General features: G+C 51.4%; 2 protein-coding genes across 3 annotated transcripts in view; both read left to right on the top strand.

The window, feature by feature from the left end:
• Positions 1-12: 12 nt before the first annotated feature.
• Positions 13-17,112, top strand: HOXD4 (homeobox D4). 2 transcript variants are annotated; one of them, XM_027127595.1, is made up of 3 exons: positions 13-117; positions 10,647-15,070; positions 15,601-17,112. In XM_027127595.1, exons 2-3 carry the CDS (start codon positions 14,650-14,652, stop codon positions 15,942-15,944), a joined length of 765 nt encoding a protein of 254 aa, XP_026983396.1. In that variant the 5' UTR covers positions 13-117; positions 10,647-14,649; the 3' UTR covers positions 15,945-17,112. The 2 variants fall into 2 exon arrangements, with proteins under 2 accessions (XP_026983396.1, XP_026983403.1); XM_027127602.1 differs by lacking the exon at positions 13-117 and having other exon boundaries at positions 6,605-11,722; positions 12,861-15,070.
• Positions 15,937-21,775, top strand: part of HOXD3 (homeobox D3) — a 19,679-nt gene continuing 13,840 nt past the window's right edge. Inside the window, exon 1 of the mRNA XM_027127540.1 lies at positions 15,937-16,039. The gene's annotated coding sequence lies outside the window, so the exon portion shown is untranslated. The remainder of the gene's footprint in view (positions 16,040-21,775) is intronic.

Raw genomic sequence — 21,775 nt, 5'->3', positions numbered from 1 at the left:
CGGCTCCTTCTCTAACATGAGCGGGTCCCTGCCGCGCAGAGCGCGCGTAGCCCGGCAGCGCCTAGTGGATTACAGCAGCCGCCCCGGCCGACCGCCGCCTCCAGCTCGGCACCTCCGGTAAGAGCCGTCCCCTCCCCGCGCCCCCAGCGCTGCCACCGAGAAGCTCGAGGCGCCCACCCGTTTGGGCAGCTCGGAGATCCCTGCCCGACCCCCTCCCCTTCCCCGGGACCTGGGAGTGGCTGCCTGCGCCCCCTGCCCCAGATCACTCCATCTCTGAGCGGGCGTCCCCTGGGGCCCCGGGTGGGGTCCAGCTGAGCTCAGAAGTCGAAGGGAAGCCCTATTTCCTCTGGAGATTATGGGAGGTGGATAGCGGCATAGATGGAGAGCCCCTCGATCCCCACCCTGGGAAGAGTGTGCAGATGCTTCCTGGATGTGTCAGCTTTGCTGGGGGTCACTAAAGGCACTCTGTAGTATAGAGCAGTGTTTTGCGGTTTGTCTGTGGTCAGAGGTACCTGGGAGGCTAACAGGTGTGTTTTGAGGGTTGGAGCTTGGGGGTGGGGTGGATTCTGTGTATCCAGGATGTGCTTGGTTTGTTAACCTAGGCTTTGACGAGTGATGCTAATTTCTAGGGTTGATGGTTTATTGGGCCTTGTATATGAGATGGAATTTTAAATATTAACTGCTTCTCTAGTTCTTAGATAATTTTTGTAACAATTCAAGAAAGGTTCCTCACACATCTAATAATCTGTCAGGTGCATTTGTATTATTCTATGCCACAAAATGGATGCATGTTTTGAGAGGTAGTAGTATCAGAAAATCTGGTGCAGGTCTTGGGGAAAAACCAAGAGACATTTCAGAAATTCGAAGCATGTCTAAGTTCAGACATCGCGTGTGTTTCTTATTTGCCGGATTGGGAAAAGAGTGGATATTTTGCTCTCTAAATGTACTGTCGTGGTGTGTGTGTGTGTGTTGCCTACGAATAAATATTATATAGCAACATTTCCAACTCTACTTCAAAATTACTGGACCAAAATATCTATGAGTCGAAAGAAAATTATTTGCAGAAAAAAATGCTATTTTCTCCCACGGATTTTGAACGGCACTTGAGGATGCAGTTCTCAAATCCTATTGCCTATTCTCTCGTGGACACGTTGTGAAATGTTAAAACCTTTGGGACAATCTGCCGCATTGCGCATGAGGTTGACCTGCGCGTGGCGGAGTATCGTTTTTTCAACCACCCAGAGGAAAACCCTAACATTTTAATGTTCTCCCAAATCTTCCAGTGTAACCGTGTTGGCCGTAAAAGCATTTCAGAACAATAAATGACATCTTTGTAGAAAGGTATTTTTAGTAATTAACGACGGAATCATGCGAGTTTCAAAATGGAGGGCCACGATTAGTGGTCAGTTGACGTCTAGCAGAATTGTTGTGGATCGCTATGATCACCAACAAATTAGAAACTCAGTGATTTTTAAATCTGGAACGTCTGTATTCTGTAAATACTTCTCTATTACGGTACTGCTGAGATCATTCTTTCATATTGGTTTACAGCATTACCTACTGAAAATCAGGGCCCTGGTCAGGGGCTCACAAGGCCCTCCCCTGGCAACTCCAGAGCCTAAGGAGCCCCTAGGTTGCCTGAAAGCTCGGTGGGGGTGGGGATGAGTTGTGGCCATAATGGCCAAGCCCTTGTGTTCAGAGCTTCAGTCGCCTTTCCCTGGGTTCGATGGCTGAGCGCGCCCAAGTGACTGAGAACCTGGGCGGGCTGCAGGTCCGATTACGCAGCAGAGGGTGACGTCATGGGCAGATATGGAGGACTAGGGGGCTCTTTGTAAGTCCCGTGGTAGCATTAAGAGTTTAAATGGTCAATTGCATCAAGACCTTAAATGGTCAATTGCATCTAAGGGAATAAATAATCTGCAAATCACATTTGAACGCAGGCCATTTAGTCCAAGAGGAACTAGTTAACGCTTTTGCCACTGCCAGAAATGCCCCCACTGTCCCAGTTAACCCAATTTTTAAAAAATTAAACGAAACTAAAAAAAAACCACTTGGACCTCACAAGTGGGAGAGTGTAACTCTCAGCGTCCTTGGGCCGAACCTCTATCCCTTTGTACATCAGGGAGCCGGTGGCACGTCCAGGCCTTAGTGTCTAAGGTCAGGCAGTGAGCTGGGCTTGCGCTCTCCGGGAGGACCAGAGAAAAGCTCGTTGTTATAAATGTGGTCAAGCACCAGGGCTGAAAACCAAACGTATTTTCCTGTCAGATGCTCCTCCAAATAAATATATTTCGCCAGAATTCTGTTTTCCGAGCTCGAGAAGCAGGGGAAGGAACAAAGACAGTATTTCACTCTGGACTGGCAGGCAGCTGTTAGAGGTATTTACGGCCTTGCCGCAGTGCGGCCGCCGGACAGGGCACGCGGGGGCACCGGAAGCTGGGGAGAAGCCACCAAGAACTCGGAATTCCTATTTAAGTCCAATTTAGGGCCACTTTTCCGGAATTGGTGTGAATAGATACCCTCTTTCTAGGAACTGGTCCCTTAGACTTCATAGTTGTGCAGACTGAGGGAGAAGTTGTGCTCTCTGAACGTAAGGTGGTTCTCCCCCACCCCGCCTTGATTAACGACTTGGGAGAAGGCGTGCACTAGATGTGAAACTGCTGATCCAAACGAAAACCTTGAGAGGGTTCACCGGCAACATGGCGATTTTGCTGGTTTGGCGCAACAGGGCTTGCAGATCAGAAAGGACGTTTGAGGCTTTTAACACAGGTTTTCCTGAAAAAGTATGTTTCCTGCCTCTATAAGATGGGGCGTCCAAGCGCTTCTGCAGGTAGGCGCAGAAGCAGTGCGTGGTGCCTCACACCGCCCAGCACTGCGCACAGCTACCGTACAGCTCAGTGCCCCGAAGCGCCTGCCTTGCCCGCTTGCCCAGCGTCCGGCGCATGTGCAATGAAATAGCCCAGCCTGGGGATCCAACCAGCAAAGCACGGAAGGGGGGAGGGGGCGAGTGGACTCAGAGCAGGAAGATATAACCCGATCTCTCCAACTCCTCCCTCAGGATTCGCCACTCATCTTTCCTTTATTCCAGCCTTCATTCTAAATATAGTCAAACATCTTGCCCTTGACTACGTTATTTTCAATCATCTTGACTCACCACCCCACCCCAATTTAAATCTGTACTTTAGAAACAGTCTGCAAATGCGAGCTAGTGGCCAAAAGGAAACCAAATCTTCTTTCAAGGTGTTAAAATAAGCACTCACACATACATTTAACACCTTAAAAGAAAATATATATATATATATATGTATATATATATATGTGTGTGTGTGTGTGTGTGTATATATATATATCTGATCCTTGGGGAAGTGTATAGATTTTCTTCAGCCTGGTGTTTCTGCTTTGGGAAAAGGCCTTTCCTCTTGGCGCCTGTTCAAACCGCCAAACTTCAGGCCAATCCTTCAGCCGGACCATTCCCAGATCTTGTTACGCCAGCGCAGCACGTTCGAGGGCTCTGTGGGGACCACTGGCTCAGCAGAGAGCGGTCAAACAATAAATAAACGGACAAACTGGAGGGCTTTTCTGCCCGGACTCGCCTAATTAATGGAAGATGCACGCTCCTGGGCCGCGAGCTTGTTGTCAGTGCTGCGGGGGGAGGCGGCCTCAGAGCCCTCTCAACTCCTTCCGACCGCCCCAGGGGACGGGAGGACCAGCTCGCAGCCTCCGGCGCGGGAAGACCTCCGCCCGCGCGAAGAAGCCCGGGCCTCGGGTTTCCGGGGCTGGCGCAGTCCCCCTGCTCTGTTGTCTGGCGCCTTGTCCAGGAGGAGGCGCTGTAGGACAAGCGTCCTGTGGGCTACGGAGGCGCGGGAGATGTCCCGGGCGCCAGCGGGCTGGGGGAGGGGAGGACACGTGACCCCGCCCCTCCGCCTCCGCCTCCGCCTGCTAGGAGAGTGTTTTCCGCCTGCGAGGAGAGTTGGCGGTGCTGCGCCTACACTCAGGGGCGGCTTCCCGAGCAGAGGCAGCCCAGAGTCCCGGGAGCCAGAAGGCAGGTTCGGGGGTGGCGGGCCACCTCAGTTCCTCTGCCTTCCCGGAGGGGGCGCGATTTTCGCGCGCTGGGCTCCTAAGAGCAGAAAGAGTTAGGGTCCGGTGGTGGGGCAAGCTGCGCCCAATCCCAACCAGCCCCCTCATTTGGGCTGCTGTTCTTGCCACTTTCCTTTCCCGTAATTCCTGGTACCTAGAACCGGCAGCCTTGAAAAGCCGAGCGTTCAGCCCCTCCTCCCTCAAGCTGACGGGCCTCGCCCTGGCTCACCTAGAACAAGGCCTGCGTCCTGGGGTGGGACTCCCTCGGGCCTCTCTCGAGGTTCTGAGATCCCGGGTGAATCCCACTGACTGTGCGGCTTGAGAACAACGCAGGTGCTCCTCTCTCCCCTTTTCCACACCACCCACAGACTCTTCTTTCCCCATTGCGCCCATTTCAGGCCTTTGGTGGGCTCCATGGCGTATTGCATCAGCTGTGACACCCAACTTAAACGACTGGCTCAGATCCAAGCCCACTGTTCCTCGTTGCCTCCTGGCAGCACAGTCTTTTGCCTCCCTCTTTTCCCTACTTTAGGTCAGTGATTCTTAATGAAGGCCTGCATTCAAACCTCTTGTTTATAATGCAGGTTCCTGTGTTTCATGCCATACTTACTGAATCAGAATGTCCAGAACCTGCAGTTTGTAAACACTCTCCACCATGGCAGTTAGGATGTACGCTTATGTTTGAGAACTGGCCAAGGGTATCTCCTGGTTCTTCTATGGTTCTTTGGTCTCCAGAGGCCAAGTTCTCTCTACCATTCAGCAACAGCCATTCCCCTAGGTTTGGGGGCTCCCTCCTTAATTAGGTTTTCTAATGTCACTACCCCATAAGCTGACTAGTTGCTCCCATATAGGGAAGGAGACATTGATCCCTTGCTAACTTGGAGATTTTTTTCAAAGAGGCGAGTAGGTTCTGGGTACAGACCTGCCTTCTTTCAAATCTTTATCACTTACCTGCTGTGTGACTTTAGGCAAGTAGGGCAAATTCTCTGGGCTTGTTCCCTCATTTAGAAAGTAGGGATAATAAGAATACCGTCAAATGTTGTTATGAGGATTTTTACTTACGTAGCACTACTATATGCCCAGCACTATTCTAACTACTTTACATACATTAACTCACCGATTAAGCACTTAAAAGTTTTTTTTTTTTGCACAAGCCAAACATTCAGTACCTGTTTCGACCACATATTGAATAGCAAGCATTCAATAGTTCTTATCATCACTATCCTTTTTCTGTTCAGTAATCAGGCCTAGACTTTTAGAGCTGAAAGAGACTGGTTCACTCACCTAATCCTTGAATTGTACAGAGAAGACAGGATGAGGTTTGGTCACAGGAGAACATGGATCTGGGACTTTCCCTTTTGCTGTAGTGGGCCTCATAGGCCCCACTCCCTTGGGTCTCAGTGTCTGGCCCCTGCCTACAGGTAGACTTCAGGGCCAAACCTAGGAGGAAAGTGCCCCTAGCTCCTCAGTGGGCAGATGTCAGGTAAGGGAGGCTTCACACCCACACAGGCACATCTGTGACTCCTACAGAAGGCTCAGGCCTTACCACAGAGCAGGCCCTACTTTCCACCTTCTGGAGTCACCTTCTCCACCACCACCCATCAGTCGCACCCACTAGGCCAAGCATCCTCTTTTACAGCCCCAGGGCAAGTACCCTCTTTTCAGTCTCTTGAAAGCTGGGACAGGGTGGGAAAGCAAAAGGCCAGTGAGCAACAGCAAAGGAGGCAAGGAGTGCCCAACTCCCCCTTAATCTGCTTGTGTTCCAAGATCTGGGCTCCAGGACCGTGGCTGAGCCACAGCTCCAAACTTGGGCCACAGTGATGTCAAGGTGTGTCTTAAAGAGGCCTATGCCCCCCAAATCTCCATCAGCCCTTCCAATTTTTTAGATTATTTATATCTTTTAAAAATAATTATATGTATACTATTTCAGGCTATAACCCACACATATGCATGCACACACACACACACCCTGCAACCAGGTTCTACGCCTTAGTCCTGGCCTCCATGACTTCTGACTGTAGACTTTTTGTAAGAGGGCCTCCGCAGCCCTTGGTCAAGCTGCTTCTCTTGGCTTAACCAGGAGTCCACCTGGGTCAGATTTTCTGTCCAAACCCACCTAGTCTCTTCTGCTATCAACCATGTTGGGCAGAGTTTGGCCCATGAAACCGGGCAGTGCTGTAGCCACCCAGCCACCTCCATCTCCTGTGCCATCTACCCTCTATTCTTGGTTCTCAAAGGACTTAGGTGACCCCCCAGATCCTGCTTTTCTTGGGACTGCTGGAGCCTTATCCAATCTCTGGCCCTGCCATCAGAGATCCTGCCCGAGAGCCTGTTCTTTTGGATGGCACATCTCACTGTTAGAGTGGTTCCCTCTGGGGTCACCTTTCCTTCCCAGAGGACACCAAGGCAGAGCTCCAATGAGCAGACTCCATTTAGGGGGGGAGGGGCGGGGGTAGCAGGAGAAGTGGTCCTCTTTCAGTGATGGGATATAATGCCAGGAATATGGAATTATATTTCTCTCCTGCTTGGGACTCCCTGTTCAGCCCTTTTCTGGCTCTACCGCCAGCCTGTGTCCCTAAGTGCCAGGCCTGGCAGTCTTTCTTTATCTGCCCCCAGCCTAGGGAGTTCATCCAAAGTTCCATCCCCTATCCTGGTTGTGCAGACAGTTTAAGGGAAGAGTTCAGTACCACTTCAGTACCACTTCTGGGCAAGAGGCCTCTTGAAAGTCAAGGTCAGGATATTCTTTCCTGGGCCACATAGCAAGGGCCCTTAGGGTGGGCAGAGAGTGGACCTCAATACATTTGGAGTGCAGCTGATGCCTCTTGGGGCCCCTTCAGTCTCTCCTTCTTCCTGGGAGCGGCTCTGGCATCTGGGTTCCTTCAGGGAACCCTAGCTCATGGAAGCTCTCTGAGCAGAAATTCCCAGGACTGGGTTTTTCCAGCCCAGTGAGGAAGGACAGTGTCTAGAGTCTCAATTTACCCAGAAACCAAATTCCTTACAGGTTTTTAAGAAGGCCCCCACCCCACCTCTTCTCCCCGACCTCTTCTTCAGGACTGTTACCACCACCATTGAAAGTCCTTGGAAAAACCCCAACAAATTGGCCCAAAGTAGTCTTCTGTTCTCCCTGGTGCTTAGCCTTCTTACTAGACAGAGTTTGCTCTTCCCCATCTGCACTCTGTCATTCATCTACAGAAGCCCAGCATTGAGGGCAGGGGCCAAGGAAGATTGGAGGGAGGTAGACACTTTCTCCTTTAATCATGTCGCCTGGCTGTCCTAAGACTAGAAAGTAATTGAAGTTGTCTGCCTCAGTGTCTTCCTTTCTTTTCTCCTTTTCCCTTACGCATAGCTAGTTACTTTGCTGTTATTATCTAAATGTACAGAGTAGGCTATATAGTTTTATTCTTACGAAAGCCACTGTGAATACTGCAGGCAAGTCCTAGTTACCATCCTTTATCACCATTCATTCAAAAAATATCTACTGAGCCCTGAGTAGGTGTCAGACATTGTTTCAAACACCATTCTCTCAGCCTGGTCTTCTCTTTACATGGCCCCTCCCCCATAAAAAGCTCATAACAATTGCCTAGAATGTCATAGGTCCTTTGATTCATCCTCTTTTATTAACTTAAGGAAAAATAAAGAAGGCTTTTCCCAGCCCCTCAAACTTTTGTTATTTTTTACAGTGGATTAAGGGGGGCTTGTTTTGAAGCTGCTCACCTAGTGCTAATAGAGTCAGAAAACATTTTTTTAAAGGATTGATCTTTACTCATATTTTAAAAACAGATGCTACCAACTGTAAAAGAAAAAGGTACTTCTAAGTGGCTAATGGCATGGGGAGGGAAGAAGTAGATGCCATACAGTCTGGGCTAATAGCCCCCTGCTTTCTAGCCAGTGAAAGTGAAATCAAGAAATGGGTTTAGAAATGCATAGAGAATGGGTGGAAATTAGGATGCAAAGAGATTTTTGTGGAAAGGAGTCTCTTTCAAGGGCTTGATGGGTTTGCTGATGAGAACTTTTACAACTGAATTTGATTTAGAAATCATAGACGTATATGTGCTCTACAAAGCTACACAGAACACCCATTCTTTTAATCGGAATAGTAAAAATCATACGTTTTCACACTGTTTGGTAGCAACTCTGCCAGGCTATGGAAGGATGTTGGGTGTCAATTCTCTTTTCACTCACAGCCCTTGGTGGGAGCTGGGGGTGTCTTCCCCACCCGCGCCTACCTCAGGCATAGCGTGGCACATTCTACCCCATGGATCAGTGCTCGGGCCCAAGCTCCTTCTCTTGGCTTTCACAGCAGGAGAGCCCGCTGCCTCCCCCTCTCTTAGGCTCTCCCTCTGGTGCTGGTGGAAGGGTAAGGGTGGGGGAGAGAGAGAATCCCACCCAGGTTTGGACCCCTAAGCCCTGTGGTTGGGACACTGTGGGACTGGGGACATCTGACTTCCTGGGCTTGGGTTCCTTGAGAGCCTCATTTACTTCCTCACACCCTGTCCCCTTCACACCAGGGCTGTTTTTATTGTTTTATAACCTTCTTTAGAGTTTCAGTCGCCAAAGATGCCGATGGGGCTATTCTCCACTTTCTCACTTTACCAAACCCCAAGTCTTGCTGTTTTAAGCAGTTTGGTCACTTGCAAAGGCTTCCCTTCCAGATCTAAGCAAATTATAGAAACCCCTAGGCATGTGGCTACCTTCAACTTTCGCTGAGCTCATTCGCAACAATACAGAGCCAAGTGTTAACTCCAGCTGCCCCCCCACCCCCAAGCCCACCCAGCATCTCCCCAACCACCCTTTTCTTATCGAAGCTAAAACAAAATCTCAAATAACTTCTGGTATAAGCAAGTAAGAAGTGGCCTTTGGCTTTCCTCTTTATTTACCACATCCAAAGCTAAAAAATGATTGAAATAAAGGAGTGGATGGTACTCACAGCGGATGCAGCCAAAGAATCATAAGACATGCCCATCAACCAGCCTTTTCCAAATAGCACTATCTCGCAGTTTCAATAGACATCCCTGAAAAGATGCTATTTGAAAAGCCTGGGGTATTGATATGAATATGACTCCCCCCTTGCATCCTAGATATTTGGAACTATTTAAATGTGAGGGAACAGTTGCAGTGAACCTTTATTTAGTGAATAAAAGTTTAAAGCGGAAGGTTATTTATGGTTCTGCCAGAGATGGAACCTGAGTGGCTATTTACGAACACGTGATCCCAATAAACTTTGTTTTATGGCTTGAGAGTTGACAAGCCAAAATATAATTCCCACCATAAATTAGGTTAAGAGCATACAAGTGCAGATGCTTGGTTCCTGAAGCAGCAATAGAAAAGTGAGAGGCTCCAGCTAGCGCCGGGCGCAGGAGACAGGTCTGCTCCCAGCTCCCCTGCCCACTAGGAGAGAAAACGAGTAAGTCACTTATTACTTTTTCCAGGACAACTCCAGGGGTGGGGGATTTCTCTGCCCCATCTTTTCCACCTGGTGTGGGGAGAAGTCCCCTGGAAGTTAATTTTAATTTTAGCTTAAACCTAGATCAAGAAATAGGATGGAAATCCTGGTTTTCTCCTCTCCCTTCTAGACATAGAAAGTTAGGAATTGAGGGCTCCCACCTCACAAGAGGGACATTCTGTCTCTCTCCTCCTCATAATGGGGCATCTGCTTCTGAAGTGGAATCAAACGGGTAGTCTAGGTGGACAGAGAGAAAGGATAAGGATGGAGATGGCTTTGCCTTTGTGATTTCTCAAAGACTGCCATCCCAGAATAAAACTAGAGGAGACTGAAAACTTAAAGCTGGACACCAGCCCCTGTGAGGATCACTGCTTTGTAAGATTGCTTTGTGGGTCCTCCAGAAAAAATGCTGACGAAATGATGTCATATCCATAGAGCTGGATAAGAGTCTAAAGCATTGCCATTTACCTTTAAACCCATCGGTTTTCCTCTTCCTTGATTATCATTTGGGTCCTCATTTCCCTTGGAAATTGCTCTTTGTTTTGAATTAGAGCAGAAGTGGGAAGGCAAGTCCTAGCCTTGTCTGGTACTTCTTTGGGAAGGAAAAGACAGTTTTAGGGGAGCGCTGGTTGGAGCTGGGGAATTTGAAACCAATCTGAAATTGGAAAAGGGGTCTGAGTTGCTCCTAGCGCGAGACAGACGGGGAGCTGGGGCAGGGGACAGATGCAGCGGCTAACCCCCTCCCCAGTGGACCTGCGCCCACCCCGCCGATTGTGCAGAAGAAAACACACAAAGGCCCGTTTTCTCCTCGCTTCCCGTTTTCCCACGGGGGAAACCCTGTTACAGACAGCCTGAGTCGGGCCAAGCAAAAAGTAAGGTTTTGCTCAAGGGGTGCATAGAGTGGGGGAGGTGATGGGGGCCATACTCTCCTACCTCGTGGGTCTGCCCTTGAGCACTGCAGTCTCCCGCTCCGCGCGCGGAGAACTTGGCGCAGTTCCTGGGGGCGGGCATCCGAAGCAGGAGGGAGGTCTGGGTATTGGCGGGGTGTCTGGGCCTTGTCATTTTTCTGTGTATCATCTATCTTTATTATCCTGTGGAATTTAAGTGACCCCCGTTTTCATTGCAACAGGTTCGGGACCGTGAGAAACCGCCGCTGTAAGTACCTTCCCGTTTCTTCCGAATCGAGAAGGGGCGGTATTGATAACTGGGGTGGTAGGGGCGAAGGGCCGCGCCAGAGGAGTGGGCGGGTGGAAGAGCAGTCCTGCCTCCCCAGGCCTGACTGTGAGAGGGGAGCTCGAGCTGGAGGTGGAGGATCTAAGTTGGACTCTTGGAAAAATTTTCTGGGGCCTGGTTTACAGTCACCTAAAGTAAGGGAACGGGCCGCGGCCTCTCGCCCTTGTCTCCTTGGACCTCCCTGGACTTTCCCGGCCTTCCCAGACCTCCCCAGCTCGCACAGGTGCAGCTCCGCCGCAGCGAACGCGTCTGTGAAGAGCTTGCAGCTAATTAGCAGCCCGCCCTATTAACAAGTCGCGGCGAGCATCGCTTTCTGCTCGAATCAACCTGCTGAACACCCAGGCAGCGCGATCCCCCTTTGCCGCCCAACCCAGCTCAACCCGGTTGAGCCTGGCCCAACCTTCTCTAGTTTTTTGTAAAAAGAAAACAAACAAACAAAAAACCCGCAACCCTCTGTGGCTGCGGGTGTGTGGGGTTGGCCGGCTTCCGGGAAGGGCTGCGAATTCTGAGCTTTACGTGGAAGTCCCTCCTCCCCCCTCCCTAGGCCCCAGCCCCAGCCGCGGCGGTTTAGGCCCTGGGTTGGGGAACTGCGGCCGAGCGAGGAGGGAGGGATACGGCCCTTCTAGTTCACCTCTGCTTCTCTATAACTGCAATTTGAGAATTTCTGCGCCTGAGCCGCTAGCGTTGCAGGCAGACGTGGCGGGGGCGGGGGGTGCGGGGGCGGGCAGAGATTCCTGGGGTCTTGGGCGTGGAAGTTTGGATCTTTCTGAGTTGCATATGCCGCAGAAGACAGGTACATTTCTGAGGAGGCCTGTGAAATCTCCAGGAAGGCTCTCTCATTAAGATGATGGTAGTGGGGAGAGAATCAAGGAAAGACCAGGGGCCCCTCCCTCATGCAAAACGGAGCTGATTTTATTTTCATAGGAGATGGAATGTGCAAAGATGTTAGGAACCAGGCACCCTCCCTCCCTGGTGAGACATCCTCTCTCTAGGGTCCAGGAAGCTAAGGCTTGGCTCTGGGCCAGGTTTCTGCCCTCCAGGCTGGGCAGCCTAATCGACTCGCTGGGGGCTGTGCCAACCCCCCAGGAGTGGAGGTTCCGCCCAGTACATAGTTCACCTCTATGAATCAGGCTGTCTCAAGTGAAACAGGGCTCAGGGCTCCAGGCTGGAAAATCCGGTGTCCCCAGGAACTCCTGGTCTTGCCTTCTTCCTGAAGCTGCCCTGGCTCTGGGTGCTTATCTCTGTGGATGCTCCTTGCTTGCAAACCCACGATCAGCACCCTGTAGCTGAACACAGCACAAAAAGCCGGAGACATCAAAAGCATTTGTATGGGCAGTTGGGCAGGAGGTGAATATTTAACGCTTTTGTTCATCAATAACTCATTGGCTTTGACCTGTCTGAACAAGTTGAGCAATAAGGTGAAATGCAGGTCACAGCGTCTAACAAATATGAAAATGTGTATGTACCCTCACCCGGCTCCCCACCTGTCCCAGCAGCCTCCTTCAATTTGTCTGGATAAAGCCTAGGCCCAAGGTCCCCAGGAAGGCAGGTGTGTGGGAGCTCTTGGCATTAGAGGAAGTTGGGGGGAGCCCCCCGGGACAAGGGGGCTGGGTGTGGGGCAGCCTCAGAGCTCTTGTTAGAATTGGCACCCAGGATATCCCTACAAAATAGCCAAAGCACTGGACCCAGAGGATGGCGGTGGGGGAGTGAGCAGGGAGTGTGCACAGTGCAGAGTAGGAGAAGCCAGCCAATTTTGCCAGGCAGAGGGGGGCTCCACCGCACCAGGCCCAGGTTGGGGCTTGAAAATAATTTTTGAATCATGAGGGTAAAATCAAAACAATCAAAAAAATTTAAACACCTCTAGCCTACAGTCAGGGATCCAAAAGCCCCACCCGAGCCCGGGCATCCCTCTGCCTCTGAAACCCATTCGGGCCCTGAGTGCTCTTGGTGCCCTGAAGCGAGGGGTGAGCCCTGGACTGCGCTGGGGCGGGCACAACTCGTGAACTTTTGTACTCTTATGTGCTGCTGTCGGCAAAGCAAAAATAATGAAACTTTGTGATATGTTTGTAAATGATTTCGAGTGACCCCTTGCCCTGCCCTTCACCATTAGTGCGCCGGCCCCAGCCCAGGGCAGCTCGGTGCCTGCAAGCGGCGCCTGCCTCGGGGTCTGCAGCAGCAGCCGGACGGAGAGGCCAGCCGGGCTCAGGGCCCTGGAAGGTAAATGCGCGACTTCTTGGAGAACTAGCTTTGTCAGCCAACCTGGCTTGCCCTGACAGTGGGCAGAAGAATGAGCAGAGGATATTCCCTCTTGCCTCTTTTTCTTCTGCCATTGAGGGCATTTGCTCCTTTCTGGAAAATACCACTTGCTAAGGGAGTGGGGGTTATGTGGATCCGGAGAGGGGGGTAATAAAGCCGCCATTTCTGGGATGGATTATTTTTCTTCTTTTCTTTCTTTCTTAAGAAGACTGTCCTGACTCCTTGGCTGCTTGGTAACCCCGGCCCTGGTACAAGGATGGGGAACTCGTTGCTGCAAATTGCCACCAGGCGCTTCAGGCTACCTGAACCATCTCTGAAAGGCAGGGTGGCCGCGTTGGGCTGGTGGCGGCTCCGAGGAAGAGGCGGGGGCTGGCAACGGTCTGGGTACTCGCTCTGGGTGGAACCCGGAGGTAGTAACGTTGTCTATATATACCCTGTAGAACCGAATTTGTGTGGTATCCACGTAGTCACAGATTCGATTCTAGGGGAATATATGGTCGATGCAAAAACTTCACATTTCTCCGCAATAGCCAGAATTAGAACTGGAGGCCAGAGGCAGCCGGCAGGTCAGTCGCCTCTTTCTGTTTTATTACCTTGGACTCCAGGTGGATCGTCTGAGCCTGGTGACATAGAGCAGCCTTTTCCTGGAGAAGCTCCTCACCTTTAAACAGGGCCCCCTGTGTAAAACCCTAATTGGTTGCGTGAATGCAGGGCCAGAGGGTTAGGTTTGGGGGCACTGGGGAGCAAGGTGGGAGTCCAGGTCACCCCAGCCCCAGGTCTGCCCTCCAGGGGCATAAAGTTGGAGGGTGCTCAATGAAGGGCCTCATTGGCCGTTACTGCCATGTGAGAAGAAGGTGAGCTGGGCAGAAGGAGTTTAGGGTCCTTTGGGGTCCATTTGGGTGAGCTGGGGGTGCCCTCACCACCTTCCTGGGCTACCCTTCAGCTGCCCTGGCTAGAGCAGCACGGGGGCTTCTTGCCATACCAGCAAGGGCCAAGATTTGGCTGGAAACACCCCGGCCTCGAAGAAAGCTTGGCAGTTACTCATTGCCTAATTTGATTCAGGCCAGCCAGATTGTAGTAACTTTTGGGTGACCCTGATGAAGACAAAGCCGGGATTCGGCCTTTGTATGGCAGAGTCCCCGCTCCGCAGGCTGGGCGGGCGGGAGTCCTGCCTGCCTGGGGTTCTCTGCCCAACTCAGAAGCCACCTCTTCCGCCCACTTTTTGATGCCATGCACCCTGACAGATATGAGGATTCATTCCCGCTTGAACTGTGCCCATTTTGGGGGGCTGATTACAGGCGGGGTGAGTGGCGGGGGCACTGGAGGTTAGCAAAGTCAGTGGCAGACAAAAGCTGGGGTTACCTGTGGGGAATGAGGATGCTGGGATTAGAACTACTTTAACATCTGGCGGGGGCCCTCAAATGTGCCACGGCAAGTCACTTGATTACACGTATGTTATTTAGTTAAATTTGTGAAAATTATGAGATGCTCACCAACCCGGTGATAAACTCACTCCCTCGCTATTGGCTGGTCTGGTCACATGGCCGCCAACTTTATTCAGTTGACAGCAAGTAGGAGGGCCCTATGGAAGGAGAAAAAAAGACAACACGAGAAAAATTAGTATTTTCTACCTTCTGAAATTAATGGCCATGAGTTCGTATATGGTGAACTCCAAGTATGTGGACCCCAAGTTTCCTCCGTGCGAGGAATATTTGCAGGGTGGCTACCTAGGCGAGCAGGGCGCTGACTACTACGGCGGCGGCGCGCAGGGGGCCGACTTCCAGCCCCCGGGGCTCTACCCACGGCCCGACTTCGGTGAGCAGACCTTCGGAGGCGGCGGCCCCGGGCCTGGCTCGGCACTGCCCACGCGGGGTCACGGGCAAGAACCCGGCGGCCCCAGCGGCCACTATGGTGCCCCGGGAGAGCCGTGCCCCGCGCCCCCGCCCCTGCCCGGCTCCCGGGCCTGCAGCCAGCCGGGCGGCCCCAAGCAGCCGCCCCCTGGGACGGCCCTCAAGCAGCCGGCCGTGGTCTACCCGTGGATGAAGAAGGTGCACGTGAATTCCGGTAAGGCACGGGCCCAGGACCTCTCAGTCTCCACCCCAGCCCGGCGGCCTGGGCCCCGCGAGGGGGTGCGAGTGGGTGGGGGCGTGTGGGGCTTCAATGGGCGCCGCAATTACTCTCTCCATAAATTTTTATAGCCGAGGGAGCAGGCCGGGACCATGTGGCTGGCTGCTTGGCTCTGGGCGCAAAAGGGGGTGGAGATGGGGGTGGGGTGGGGGAGGACTCCATTTTCAGAGCGGAGGGAACGCGGTGGAAGAGGGGATTTCCAAAATGCCTGGGAATGCTGGAGCGGGAGGTGGGCTGGGGAGATGGGGCACGTTTGGGGATCCCCGCCCGAGAGCCCAGGAGAGCAGGTGGGTCCGAGGGGTTGGGTGGGAGTGAGCGTGTGCGCCTGGGAGGGCGGGCGAGAGGCAGGGAGTGGGCCAGGAGCGCGCCGGGAGGGCCCGGGCCTCGGGGCGCGCCAGGAAGTGAGCGGCTGTGGCCTAATCCGAGGCCGGGCGCTGACCTGACTGTGCGGTCTGCTTGTCTCGCAGTGAACCCCAACTACACCGGCGGGGAGCCCAAGAGGTCCCGGACGGCCTACACCCGGCAGCAAGTCCTAGAACTGGAAAAGGAATTTCATTTTAACAGGTATCTGACGCGGCGCCGTCGGATTGAAATCGCTCACACCCTGTGTCTTTCCGAGCGCCAGATCAAGATCTGGTTCCAGAACCGGAGGATGAAGTGGAAAAAAGATCACAAGCTGCCCAACACGAAAGGCAGGTCCTCGTCATCGTCGTCTTCATCCTCCTCCTCCTCTTGCTCCTCCTCAGCTGCCCCCGGCCAGCATTTGCAGCCGCTGGCCAAGGACCACCACACGGACCTGACGACCTTATAGAAGTGGGGACCCTGGGCCCATCCCTCCCTGAGCTCCCGGCTGAGCCGAAGCTGTGGGGGCAGGCCGGGCCTGCTGTCACCTCCCTGGGCTCTAAGGTACTGTAGGGTGGACCTGGGACAGGCAGGCCTAACCTCGGACTAGGTTAGCACCCTGCCCGAGGGTAGCCCCCTCCCTGGAGCGGGGATGGGGGTCGGGGGGGGGTGGGATTCTCTCTCTAAGTATATTATCAAATGGCAGGAGCTACTGGGAACATAAAACCTTGGCGAGTCATTAAACTCCTGAAAATCTCCGCTGTTGGATTTTGAATTTGCAAATGAAGGTTGGATGCTTTATCCCAGTGTGAATTTGAACATCCTCCCCGCCCCCCCAACCCCTCCAGGGATCTTTGTGGTTTCATAATGTGGGCGTGTTGAATCAGAAGGCTGGCCACCCTTGCGCTAGGTGCTTTCAGTGGAAGCAGGAGGGCTGGGCCAGGATTTCTGAACTTTCTGGGTTGTCTGTATAATTTCCAGTGTGAAAAAAAATTTTTTTTGCTCCCAGTGGCCCCATGCCCAAAGAAATGAGTCTAAGAAGGAAGTGCAAACGGGTTGTTGTATGTTTAGATTATATTTGCTTAAGTATTTATTTGTTGGGGAATTGGGGTGCAGAAATAACTGACATCTTATTGCCAAAAAACTTACCATGGTGAAAGGGGCTGGGTTTCAGGGAGCAGAATCAAGAGATGCGTGGACTTACTTCTGGCTGTAACCGGCATTTTGAACTCCACCCCCTCCCCACTCCCCGGAAATGTGTGTAGGGGGCCCTTAACCCTTCTAGAGGGAAGCAAAGGATCCACTCAAAGTTGAGTTCCTGAAAATATATTTCCACATGTGCTTTTCTCAGCACTGTACTTACAACCAGTTCTGGGTGATTAAAGGAAAGGGAAAAAAGAAAGAAACAAATGGTCCAACATTTTCCTTCTGGGGAAAGAAAACAAAACCTCTGTGTTCTGGGTCATTAGATAATGACTGAATTTTCTGTTCCAACTGGATTCCAAATGTCCCCAAATACCCCATATAGCAGTATTTTATAAGCATTGGTGTATGGCCTGCCTATATGAAAGAGGGAATGTGCATTGGGGAGAAAGTGGGAAGGTGAGGAAGTCTTGCTGTAAAAAATGAAAGAAAAACTAATTGAATCTAGAAGTCCACAAAAGTTGGTCTTAGGGTTTTTTCCCTAAGTTTTAATTTTTTAAAAAACACATCTAAGGAAGTTTTCCTCAACCCATTAATTAGCAGAATTTGTGAAAGTATAAAAGTTTTCAGGCCCTCTCCTCTCCCTTGCCTTGAGAATAGTGGTTTAAAAACAATCGCTCTCAAACAACAGGAGAGATGTTCTTTAGTCATTTTTCTTATGCCTTGCCTGGGAAGGGTTCAAAGCTCACTTTTCTAAAATGTTGACCCTTAAGGATAAGGGAAAGAGTCAAAGGTAATGGCCAGAGTTCATAGACTCAAATGAAACAAGGCTTCAGAAATTTAAACCGCAAAGCCTCGGGCTCCAAAAAGAAACCCCTGGTTGTAGCTACCGAAAAGTCACAAAAGTGGGGAGGGAGAGGGGGTGAGCTTGAAAAGGAGATTCAGAATTGGGGCTATTTTTTCAGTGCTTGAGAACACTTTAGAAGATTTCAGAGGTAATTTTTAAAATATATTTAAGTGTAGGGGGAAAAAGACTTTCTCTACAGGCATGTTCTTTGGTTCTGTGTCTCCTGAGAGCTGAGGGCAGGTATTCACTGGAGTCCCTAGGCTGAAATTCCACTTCTCTAAAGTGTCTTCCAAGCCTTGCTCTTTTGTATTAGACCCTAGGGACAGCTCTTTGTTCCTCCTTGGGGTGAGCCTGGCTCTCAGACTTGCACATGGCAATACTTGAATATCGCCACGTCGGGATATTAAAGATGGATATTCCTGCATTATTCGCATCATTGTTTCTATGACAAAAAGCACAGAGTTCATACATAGTCAAGACGTCTTTTTTCTGATGCCCTCACGTTGAGAAGCTGAAAAGGTATTTTACTGAAGTTCGGCTAAATTACAGAATCAGGTTCATCCAGAGGACAAATTTTCTATTCGATTAGCTGTATTTCAGCCAGGAGGACTGACCTCTAAACCCTTAACCTTTTGGACTCTAACTACCCTTCTCTTCTTTTTTTCCCCCTCGAACATGGAGAGCAGTCTTTGGATGTAGGATTTGAAAAGGGCCGCTATCCTTAGGCAAGTTGGAAAGTTGCTCAGATTCTTTCCTAAAACCCGAATCTGTGAATACATTGAACCTTCTCCTTGGGAGGGGGTAGTATATATTTTCACAACATCCAACTACATATGTATTGCAAAGATTATTATATAGATTTCCCCCTTCCCAGAAGTTCAGGTTACTCACTCCAGCTTCAGACCAAATGCCAAACTACTTAACTGCCTTCACCCCTGCCCCAGAGGAAAGCCAAGAGGCATGTTTTGATGAAGAAAACCCAAGGTTCTTCTTAAAAATAGCCCCACTACTTTGGAAAGTAACTTAATCAGAGAAACAACTTGTTTGTTTATAAGTCTCACTTCTCCTTCTCCTCTTCTAGGGATTGTCTTTTGAAATGTTAATGGAGCCTGGATGGCCCAGAGGGCGGCCCTCAACCCTGAGGTCCCAACCGGACCCCAGCGTCCATTTGGGCCCACAGGAGTGGGGCAGGGAAGAAGCAGGGCCCCCCAGTCACCTAGGGCAGGGAAGGAAATGAGTTTCCATCTGGGAACGTACTCTGGAGAAACCTAGATGTAGGAAGCCTCAGTGCCCATTTGCTTTTATTTGTTTCCAGTTTGTTCCCCCAAATATGAGCCAGAAGTGTTTGTTTTGAGTTTTTTCAATGGTATGTTGGGGTCGTGACTGGGGGGAGTGAAGTGTTTGGCGAGGACATTGCTCCTCAGACTCCCATCTCACTTTGTCCATTGCAGCCTTTTGTTGGGCGATGACATTGTCAGTCAGCCCCATGGTGTCTGTTCACACAAGATGCTTTTTTAATAGAATTGACCAATGTTCTGCTGCCACTGATTAAAGTATTATTTATACTAATTGTTGCCTGTAGTTTTGATGTAATTCATTGATCTATATTTGAAATAATAAAAGGTGTAGCGAAATCTCCCTCCTGTTTGGTGCCTCCACAGAAGCATTCTTCATTAGGTCTTCTAAAAGCTAACATCCAATATAAACAATTTATTATTTTCTGTAATGTGCCTGATGTGTGAAGGTTAAACTGTGTAAGGCTTAGCAGTTCTACCATTTTCTCCCTCCCCCATACCTACACTCCCAATTTGGCCATCATATGTTGTGAGAATTGGGAAGCCTAAGGCTGGATTCAGGCTGCAGCGGGGTGGACATTATTTTTTAAAAGGAAAATAAGTACCTTCCCGGGCTAAAAGGAGGCTCCAGTTTGGCTCTCAGCATGGCCCGGATCAGCCCCAGGCCCCCTCGGTCTCTCTTTGTGACATGGTGGGTGAGAGAGATCTCCTGGACCCCCAACTCTGAGGGCGTGTCTGGTGCTGGGTTCTGGGCCAACCTGGGGCTGGCGGGTGGCTGCTCGGATCTCACCCCTCTGGCCTCCAATCTTGGGCTCCTTCTACTTCTTCTGTGCTGTTCAGCCCCACCGGGGCCTCCAGCACCTGCCCCTCCTCCCCCGAGTGCCCCCTCCGCCCTCCAGACCACAATAAACACTCCCCACTATAAAAAGTGGCGTGTGCTGTTTTTTTCACGAGGGCTTTTCTCGTCTTGGCTTCGCCTTGAAGAGGGGGCCAAGACAGGAGTCCCAAAATAGATGGGAGGGGGCCTTACTCGCGACAGGAAATGAGCAGAATGCATAAAATCAGACATGTGTCCTTAATATATGGAAGGGCTCGCCTCAGACGCGTGGACATGTGTATTTATAAGTGCGCAGACAGAAGTTTAAATATTCAGACACATTTTATGATTGTTCTCTGCCCGTCTTCTGCTTAATGGCTCCTCCTGTGCCCACCAATACATCAGTACGGTTGTGTGTATTGAATCGCGGGCAGGGATGAGGAGGAAGCGAGTGCACAGCCGAGCCCGCCGGAGTACAGTACAGTAAATCGGGACCCTCGGCAGACTGCGCTTCCCGCGCGCCCGCCATGTTGGGGAGCCCTCCCTGCCCCCCGCGCCGGGCTGGGCGGCCGGGGCTCGCCGCCAGCCGGGGGAGGGCCTTTCATAACCCGGAGAATTTTCAAAGTGCGAGGAAGATGATAAGAATAGATTTCTACAAGTCCCGACCACGTGATTGGTGAAATAATTAATTCAGCACGTCCCTTAAGAAACACGGAGTCGTCATTAATCTGCCACGCAAAGGGCTCTCTCCGACTTGGAAAGTGCAGGGATCCCAAGAATATCACCCGCCGAGGGGGGCCGTGCGGCGCCCCCAGCCCTCCACCCTCGGCCCCAGGCGGCGGGCGCGGGAGCGCGGCCGGCAGGTAAATATTTTCGCGACTTTTATTTATTCTGATTTAAATCCTTAATGAACTTAGCTGTCAGGCCACTGACAAATAGTTCCCTTTGCTTCCTGATTTGGAACCGTGCGCCGGCGAGAAGTTGTTAGTGGCTTGGATGGTGACCTTTGGTTCAGCAAAGCTTTGCACTTATGAAAAATTACTGAGAGCCGCCGAGTGTGTGTGTGTGTGTGTGTGTGTGTGAGAGAGAGAGAGAGAGAGAGAGGGTGTGTGAGGGTGTGCGGGGGGCGAGGGTGCGCGCGGGCTGCTCAGAGGCGACAGGAGTAGTAAAAACCCGCCCGGCTGGGGGACGCGCCTGGCGCACGCGGGCCGAGGTTGCTCGGTCGCCTGTGTCTACCGGGAACAATGGTCGCTGTCACGGCATCTGCTGCCTATTCTTAAACCGGTGAGAAAAGGCCTCGGCCCTCTTTTCAAGCGAGGGTCGTAAATTTTTCTTTGCGTCATAATGGAAGGCTATAAAATCGAGTTGAAATTTTACCCCAGGCAGGTTTCAACCAACAGATAATGATTTCCGAGTTGCTTCTCCCACTACCCACCCACGCACCCACGCTCTGCTGCTTCTGTCACCCCAGCAAGGAGTTTGCCCCCCTTCCCCTCGATTTTTGTATCTTTAATTTGGGGAGAAGATCTAAAATAAAGGCAGGGAGAAGTCCCCGCCGCCCGAGAAATGGGAGACCCTGGGGTGAGGGGAAGAAGCCTCGGGGGAAGGGAAACGGGGTTGGGGGGGAAGAGGCTAGGGTGAGAGGCAGGAGCTGTCTCTCCCGCTGGCTCCAGTTTCAGCCTTTTTTCTCGTGCACTCCAAGGAGCTGCGAGGTCCCACGGACCACTCCACTCCCACCCCCTTACCCCACCCCCAGCTTGCCGGAGATCTGTGCTGGGGGCAGCAGTGGGCATTCTCCTCCAGCTCGCCACTCCGGCCCTGATGCCGGGGAGGAGGGCCCCTCTTTTTTTGCCTCCTTCCCTCTAGTTGGCTTTGAGGATGACATCGGCGAGCTGGGGGCTGTCTGCGTGTGGTGGTTGTTTTGGGATTGTGTGTGTTTTGATTTCTTTTTTGGTGTGTGTATATTTCCTCGTCAGGACAGAGACAAAGTTTCCTCCGTTGTGAATTATACATTCAAACAATAACACATTAATTCAATTATTCAAAGATGACAAATGTTTATGTGCTTTGCAAGTGACTCTGGCGCAGATTCTGGGCGCTTTCTCTGAGCTGCTTGCGTTTTTTTCTCAATGAGAATTGGCTGCCCTCCCAACCCCCAACCCCACCCACCCACCCACCCCGACATCCCCTGGTAGGCC

The sequence above is a fragment of the Aethalodelphis obliquidens genome, unplaced genomic scaffold, assembly GCF_003676395.1.
Source record: "Aethalodelphis obliquidens isolate GAN/ISIS:26980383/991018 unplaced genomic scaffold, ASM367639v1 scaffold2, whole genome shotgun sequence".
NCBI classification, from domain to species: Eukaryota; Metazoa; Chordata; class Mammalia; order Artiodactyla; family Delphinidae; genus Aethalodelphis; species Aethalodelphis obliquidens.
Note: the sequence above shows the minus strand (reverse complement) of the source record. Positions and strands in the feature narration are given on the sequence as shown.